The following is a 7,953-nucleotide window of genomic DNA, read 5'->3' on the forward strand; positions in this document are numbered from 1 at the left end:
GTCCCCATGATTTTCCATCCCAGTAAACTAGTATCTTCTTCCTTATCAGGCACCTGATCTATAAAAGCACACTTTGAGAACAGTACAATCATATTTAAGGGTGTTCACCTTTATCAGCTGTTGTGGTTTAACCCAGCTGGCAACTAAGCACCACTCTCATCCTATTCATCTCCTTGCAAGAAGATGATATCAGTTTCACTGCCCTGGACTTCACCCAAGGGACTGTACAATAGTCTTTATTGTGCAGCTCTTTGAAATAAAGCACAGCTGCATTTTTTTTCCTAGTCTCTACTCTGTTGTGCAGTAGAGAAATATGAAGTGCCATAAAAAGAACCTGTGAACATTGTGGAAAGCATAAACAAGCTTCTTTCATAAGGACAAGCTGCAGTTAAAGAAACAACAGCACCGCTGTTTATTGGGTCGGTATAACATGTCCAATCAATCCTGTTACTCTGTAAGGAGAGTTTTTTATCCTTGTATACATCATTCTCCTTTTTCTGCAAACCAGAACTCTCGCTGAATCTCTTTCAAAGCAATTTTTGATGCCCTTTGAATCATCACATAATACATACCTTTTGTTGTTTAGACATGAGTATTTGCAACATGATCTTAGTGTCAAATACAGAGTATAAAACTCTGGGCCCAAAAGAAAGCTGTGCTAATGAACTGTCACAGTTAAACTTATATCCACGGGGCCCATAAGAGAAATGCAAGGGTAAGGGAGCACTATTATCTGTTACCATTGCCATCCTCACAAATTTTTTTCTCTAGCTGTTGAATGCATTATGAGCCTTGCTCAGATCACATTGGGAGACAATAGAAATGTTATTATTGGCTTCAGTTAGAGCAAAATAATTTCCTAGGAACTATTGTCTGCAATAAAAGATGTCATAAAACTCAACACTTCACCAAAGATATGGGAGAAGTGGGGTTTAGTCTGTTCTTCTATCTGAATGGATTTGAGCCTACATCTGGCATGTACACCTCTTGTGGATCTACGTGGCCTTCAGTCTTGGAGCTCTTTGTTGATGCAGTTCCTTTTGCTAAGAATAATCCAATTTTTATTAATCCAGCTGTGAAGGAATTACAGTATCGTCTGTTGATGAGGGGAATCTTCTGGATGAGGAGAGTCTAGTATTCAAAACCTTCTACAGTCTATTTGGGCCAACAGAGACCAGTTGAGAGACATACACTTTTAAGAGACAGTCTTGTCTCTCCTGGGAATCGCCTTAGTTAGAGGTTCCCATGTTCAGCTTGAGTGTCCTGTCCCTTCAGCTACTAAATAAGGTGAAAAGCATCAACCTTCCTCTGGCTTTCTTTTGCAGAAAGGAATGGCATAAATATTTGGCTCCTGAAGGGAGGGAGCGATAGGAATCCCAACCAGAGGAGGAAGATTTGCCTGAAAGTACCGAAGTTCTTTTCAAAAGGTGATTTAAGACGCATGTTTCTGACTTTGTCACTTGCATTTCTTACATTACATCAGCCCATGTATACTCCATGTGGTTCTGAAACAAATGGTGTAACCTACTCCCTGGCTAAACCCATGCCTACTTTTGCATGCCCCCACTACATGGTTCGCATGTGCCAGGTCTGTAAGCAGACTTCTCTTAGGTGTTCTTCTGCACGTGTGGAACTTATACCTGTCCACTGCCTTCCAAGAAAGGATTTTGCCTTTTTTAGCTTTGTAAAAGTTTCCATTTCATTTAATTTGAAGTAAAAAATGCCACCAACATGAAAGATCTAAAGAAAAGGCTTTATAAACACCAATTTATTTCAAGGCAATACCCCTTTTATGCCTTCAATGCACCTCTAATGGAATAAGGCAGAGATTTCTGCCTCTCCTATTCATTTCCTAGCAAGCATAGCTATTTACTATTTGGCCTGAGAAGCCTCTGAAGGTCTCCAGCACTGCCTGATTGCACTTTCTGAGACTTCAGACTTGTATCTAAAAAAAGAATTGATTAGGAGGATGAATGCCATGTCTGATCATTAAATATTTAAACCTGGCAGGCTTTCAAGAGTGGCAGGCTTGCTAGCCTCTGAAAACACCCTTGTTTCACCAGATCTAACTTGCCATTGTTAGTTTTCAGAAGACTTGAGGTAATGTGTACACAAAATTTTATATCCAGTGGTTTTTAAGAGAAAATGAGGACAGAGATGCAAACAAGGAGAGTGCCTTTAATTGTGTCTTGTAGATTGAAGTAATCATACATTAAGAAATGTAGCTGGGAGAATGCATTTTTCTCTCCTGGGTGTGGGAGTGAAAATACTAATGGGATCAGTACCGAAAATGAAACAAACACAAATACTCTAACCCATATATCACATTGATCACAAACACAGGAAATAGTATCTTGTTACATGGACTGTGAACGCAGCGTCCAATACAAACTTCTGGATACAGCACTACAGAGAATGCTCTAGATGCTGGGACATTGGAGTCTTGTACCAACCTCTTTCCATCATATTCTTTTCCACCCCTGTTATCTTCTGCTTAATGGTTTTAGCACCGTAGGAATTTTTACCTAAATCCTTTTTGCAATTTCCAGTTGTTGACAGTTTTTTCTTGCTCTGCAGGATGTTGCGTGTACAGGCATTTTGGAAGAATCCGGCTGCCCGGTCAAGTCATACTGCTAGTAAGAGCCAGTCTTTTTCCAAAAGAAATAGTAATGTCAGCCCTAAGGATGTAAAGATATTTATAACAGTTAAATCACAGCTATCACAAAGAATCAACTGATAATGAACAGAGCTCTTTGCAGGATGTAAAGTTTAAGCACAGACATGACTTCTGTGTGCATTTTGGGGTCTAAACAGAATAGATGAGCTGGGAAAAGAGGACAATGGTGTGTATTCTGAAGATGGCTAGATAGTGAGGGAATAAGAAACATCTTACCATAAGCTGTCCATGAAAATCTCCAGCCTTTGTATTTCAGTTTCTAGCAGCTGAAGCTGTCATATGTTCAAGTGATGCTGCTATCTACACACTTGGTGTTTGTGGTTTTCTTCCAGGCAGTTGCCATCTATCAAGGCAGGTCATAAAACCAACCGAACCCATCTGTGTGATGGGATTGTTTTGTAGGCTCTTTTTCACGATAAGGATTTTGCTGTGTTCATTTGGACAGAGCATAGATTCCATTTTAGGGTTTTTTTCTATAATTAACTATCAGCGTGTCATAATTATGAATTATGTGATCGTTATCATCATTATTCATCATTGTGAATTATGAATATTATCATCCAGTGTGTGGTAAAACAAATGTATTTAAATAACTACAGATAATACAACATGATATATATGCTACATTTGACAAAGACTGGCTTAGTAGCCTGACTGGTTAACTAGTAGTCATCGTTTGATCATGACATATGTCAGAACTAGTAAAATATGAGTCTGTTTGATCTCTGTTCTACTTTAAAATTGGAAATCTATATAAAGGCCATAGTAATATGTTTGTTGAGCAGTTGCTTCTATATTTTGTCCCCAAACCAGTTTCCTAATGCAATGCTATATACTAGTGAGGTGTAGTATGTTAGTATCTCTAGTGACAGGCTGTAGTTTGTATACTCAGAAGGATAACCACTGTTCAGTGCTTAATGATTGCTTTGTGCCCTGCTTCGCTCTTGTAGATTAATTTCTCCTTAATACACTGTATCTTAGAAAGGAAACTTTAGCTGAGATGCTGCATCTTGTCTTCAAATGTTAATGCCTTTTGCCTATCAGTTCCTGGCCTGCCCTTCCGGCATGCATAATGCAAAATGTTGCACAAGTTTACATGTGGATTCCTGTAAAGAACAGCAATCAAGCTGGCTTCTTGACTTCTTATGGCAAGTTTATAGCAAACAGGCCTGATCGTGAATGCAGTGCTGAGTCTGCTAGGGCATCAACTGAAAATGCAGGTGAAGCTTTCAGGAAAGGCATAGGCTGAGGCAGCTTGAGAATGTGAGTCCCCACAGAGCAGCTGAGCAAGCAGAGTGGCCAGTGAGGCAACATGTGATAGTGATTGAGAGTAAATATAAACAACAGGAGTAAGAGATAGAAGATGCTAACTGAAGAGGGAGCAGGGGAGAATACAGGTAGTCAGTATTTACAAAATAAAAAGCAAATGACAGAGCAAACAGTTCTTCTTTAAGGTCTTGTTTTGCTACTAGAATGGGGTTTGGGTTATTTTAAGGGTTCCGATTGCATGTGAAGTAAAAACAGAGAAGACAAGACATACTGGTCTTAAAACATGACAATTTACTTGGAGCTTACCTTGCTGAAAAGCTCAGCTTTTCTGTGTTTCTGCTTCAGCACAATCCATATACATTATTTTTCCTGAAGTAAAAAACTGTATCCTTTTGACTGTGAAGACAAGAGATCTGAAAGAACAGGTTTGAGAGCTGAGTATTAGGTGACTGCCTCAGAACCAACAGACAGAGAACCTGACTGATGCCAAAATATTTGGTAGATGTGTAGCTTCTGTCTGATTTCATGCGTTAAAAGATACCTTTGTGCATGATAAACGTAATCTTTCTTTAGAAAGAGTGGAACCTGGAGACATGCTAGCCAAGAGAAAAAAGGATCTGCAGCGACTAGATGGATTATGCCTCCGGCTGATCTATTCACTGATGACTCCTGCACTGGTATGAAGTCTTTTACTTTCTAATAAAGACAACTAAATTTCACCTACATGCAAATCATGGGAGGAAGAGCCTGGAACTGTTTTAGTATAAGAATAGGAAGAATGAACATAATAAGGTAAGCCTGCTAAAGGCCAGCTCATGCTAGTTCTCTATTTCACTAGCCAAGTGAAATAGCCAACTGGCCAAATTAAGAGTTAAGCAATACCTGTTTGGAGGGGTTTTGGTACACCTTCCAGGAGTACAAAATGGGAGGTGATTACAGCTTGCAGCTGACTTACTCCTTGTCCATGACATAGTGTCCCAAATTTGGCTGTGAGGCTCTAAAACTCGTTTCTCAGCCTGCTATTAAGAATGCTCTGGATTTGATAATGAAGTTTGTGGGCTAAATCCTCCCTTTGAGGAAAAGGTGGAAACATGTTTGACTGAGTTCTTGTTGAGAAGGTTGTGTTTGTGCTACTTTTACTATACTGTGTGATTGATGACTCTATGGTGATTTGGGACTTTGATTTCATTATTTCAAATCTCTGTAAAGTATTGGCAAGATTGTTTGTATCTGTAATTAGCATTAACTGACTTCTAACCCCTAACCACAGAGGGAGATTTGTTTCTTTGCAACCATTTTTTTCCCCTGGTCTTGCTGCTATGATTTATCTGAGAACAGCAAAGATGTCCTCAATTCCTACGCTTTGCAAATGGAATAGAACTCATTTGAAGCATGATTCAAAATTACAGATGATTAAGATAGTGAGAGCACACAATAGCTTGTCAGATACCTGGTACAAAAAGATTGACCTCATAAAATAGAATGGCTGTATCCTATTGTATAGTAAACAGCTGTAAGTGAAAGGTGGATCACAAGCTTTCCGTTTGGCACATGGGTGTTGCGTTGCTCAATTTCCAGTTGGCATTGCAACTGGACAGGAGAACATAAAGTGCAATGGAGCACTCTAGACTGAAGCATATTTAATATGCCACATATTCAAGTAGTTAAGGGTATTTTTCCTCCTATTATTCTCTGCAATAGTCCAATGCTCTGATCATTAAGAGCCTGCTTCTAATTTCCAGGCACAGTTCATTCATTTCCAGGCTACATTCTAGTGCTTGTGCCGACCATAGCTTCTTGATTAAATAGTTCCAAAAACCAGTCCAGAAGCTGGAAATCAGGGTAGCCTTCGTGATGCATGGAGCTGCCCTAGACTAATTCATGCCTTTCTAATAGAGGTGGACAGTATTTGCCCTATGTCAAGTACCAGCACCCACCTAATTATTTAAGAGCTGTTGAAGCCACCTCATCCTTGCTGCTGCACAGGGATGTATATCACCATCAGCTGATACATTTCCCCCCTACACACTCATTTCCTTGACTCAAATTATGTAAGTAATTGCACTTTGAATACTTTAAGTGAATGAAAAGTGGTATAATGATGCTATGCTATCAAGAAATCCTCTGTTTTTTCCCTGACAGGACTGCTGAGGGGAGTGCTCAGTCCCTGTGACAGTCCAGAGCTGCATCTGAGTAAGTAGGGGACCAGCCAGCAGGAAAGGAGAGAGGCAAGAGAGCCCCGAAGCTCTGCACCACGTCCTGCCCTCCTCCTAAGAGCAAGGTGCCCCTGGCTGGCCCAACCCAAAAGCAGTGGCCTTGGGGAGGGTTCCCAGCCCTGTGCCTGCATCCTGGGAAGGAGCTGACGATGCCCTGCTGCCGGCCGCCCCACACCAGGGACAGAGAGAGCAAGGTAGGCATGTGTGCCAAAGGTGATTAACCAGTCCTTAGTAATTGTACTGAGGGAAAGGAGAAGTGGAGGGAGAGGGGGAAGCTGGAACCTCTCTTGTCTCCAGCAGCTGGTGAAAAAAGCAGCAGGCAAAATCACATTTCCTAACTGTGATAGCTGGGGAGACGCACACCCCCAAGCAGGGTGCCCCAAGCCCCCAATCTAGTACTGAAAACTAACCTCATGACTGTGGACATAACGTTGTCACGTATCTCTCATAGGCCATGCATTTCTGTTTGGGAAGAGGAGGGAGAGAGGGGAAAGGAAGAAGGATGACTCACGAGTGCTGAACTTTTGAGGAAAGCACAGCTGTAATCCCAGACCGTGTGGCTGGGGAGATTGCTCTGAACAGTGCTTACTTATGTAGTGCTTTCCCTTCATCCTCCTCCACCTTAACAAAATCAGTCAGTTTTGCTACACAAAGCAAAAGAGAAGAGATTTCCAGGAATAAAATCAGTGCTTTAAGCGGGAGAAGACATCAGTCCCATTACAAAGGGGTAAGGTCTTGTGCGGAACAGAAGAGGACAGAGAGGTAAGATGCTTTGGAAGATTGGAAGACAACCATGTGGTTGAAGCAGGAAGCTGTGGCTACTCCATATTGTTCGACCCCTCCTAGATCCCCTGTCTTAGATCAAACACTCTATGTGATAGGACTTCTGTTTAGTATTCCTCGTGAAGAAAAGCCCTGCTAAAATCTGTTTGTGGCAGTTTTACCAGAAGTTGCACACTGCTGTTTCTTATGTGATTATTGTTGGCGAAAAGAGCGTATATTTCTATCTTCTATAAATCTTACCTTTGTAATGGTATGAGGACATGCTTTGGCTGGTACCTGTAAGTGGAAAAGAACATGAAAGAAAGAATTCAGCACCTAAGCTATCTTTATAAAACCATGTTCTAAAATACCATCATTTATTATCAGCTAGGAAAATTGCACACATATAAAAGCATTGCTAAAACTCTGGTGACTGAATACCAGGTGAAGACAGCTCTCTCTGCCCTAACAGCTTTCAGCAATTCCTGTGTTCCTAGTAAAGCCTGTGACAATTAACTGAGCCTTTGTCCTCATCAATGTCCTGTGCTGTCTCATCAGTTGTCCTGCTGCAGCTTCTGCTCCAGGCCCTGTTGTGGCAGCTCTGGTTCATGCAGGAGATGCCAAACCCATGCAAACGATGCTACTACGGGGCGCACGCGTGGGCTGTCTCATCAGCTTGCTCCATAGCTCAGTTCCTCGTCCTTCCTCATTGCAAAATTGGGGAAAAAGTACCGGGATTATTCTTCTGTAACTTTAACTGGTTTTACTGAGGTCTCTGGCCATATCATTCCTTCTTCAATACCACTTTGCTTCGCTACTGTAATTTTTTTTGGCGAAGGGGCTCGGGGCTGAGCATGATGTGTCTCTCTGGACGTTACCAGCAGCAAAGCCCGCGGGTGGCGTGAGCTGTGCTGCGTGGGTGCCTTCCGCCATGGGACCCGCATGGGGAGCGGCAATGAAATTAAACATAAAAAAGCAAAGCTCTCAACTTCGTAAAACGCCTCAGGAGACGCCAGCTTGCGGCTCTGT

General features: G+C 41.7%; 1 protein-coding gene across 1 annotated transcript in view; it reads left to right on the forward strand.

Moving 5' to 3' along the window:
* The window catches only part of CARHSP1 (calcium regulated heat stable protein 1), a 59,626-nt gene that overhangs the window by 13,796 nt on the left and 37,877 nt on the right, over window positions 1-7,953 (forward strand). The window contains exons 7-10 of the mRNA XM_035895850.1: window positions 1,326-1,427; window positions 2,578-2,636; window positions 4,520-4,623; window positions 6,089-6,375. Of these exons, the coding sequence (XP_035751743.1) occupies window positions 6,312-6,375 (64 nt within the window). The 5' untranslated portion in view covers window positions 1,326-1,427; window positions 2,578-2,636; window positions 4,520-4,623; window positions 6,089-6,311. The remainder of the gene's footprint in view (window positions 1-1,325; window positions 1,428-2,577; window positions 2,637-4,519; window positions 4,624-6,088; window positions 6,376-7,953) is intronic.

This window comes from Egretta garzetta, unplaced genomic scaffold, assembly GCF_000687185.1.
Source record: "Egretta garzetta isolate BGI_Z169 unplaced genomic scaffold, ASM68718v1 scaffold176, whole genome shotgun sequence".
Classification (NCBI taxonomy): domain Eukaryota; kingdom Metazoa; phylum Chordata; class Aves; order Pelecaniformes; family Ardeidae; genus Egretta; species Egretta garzetta.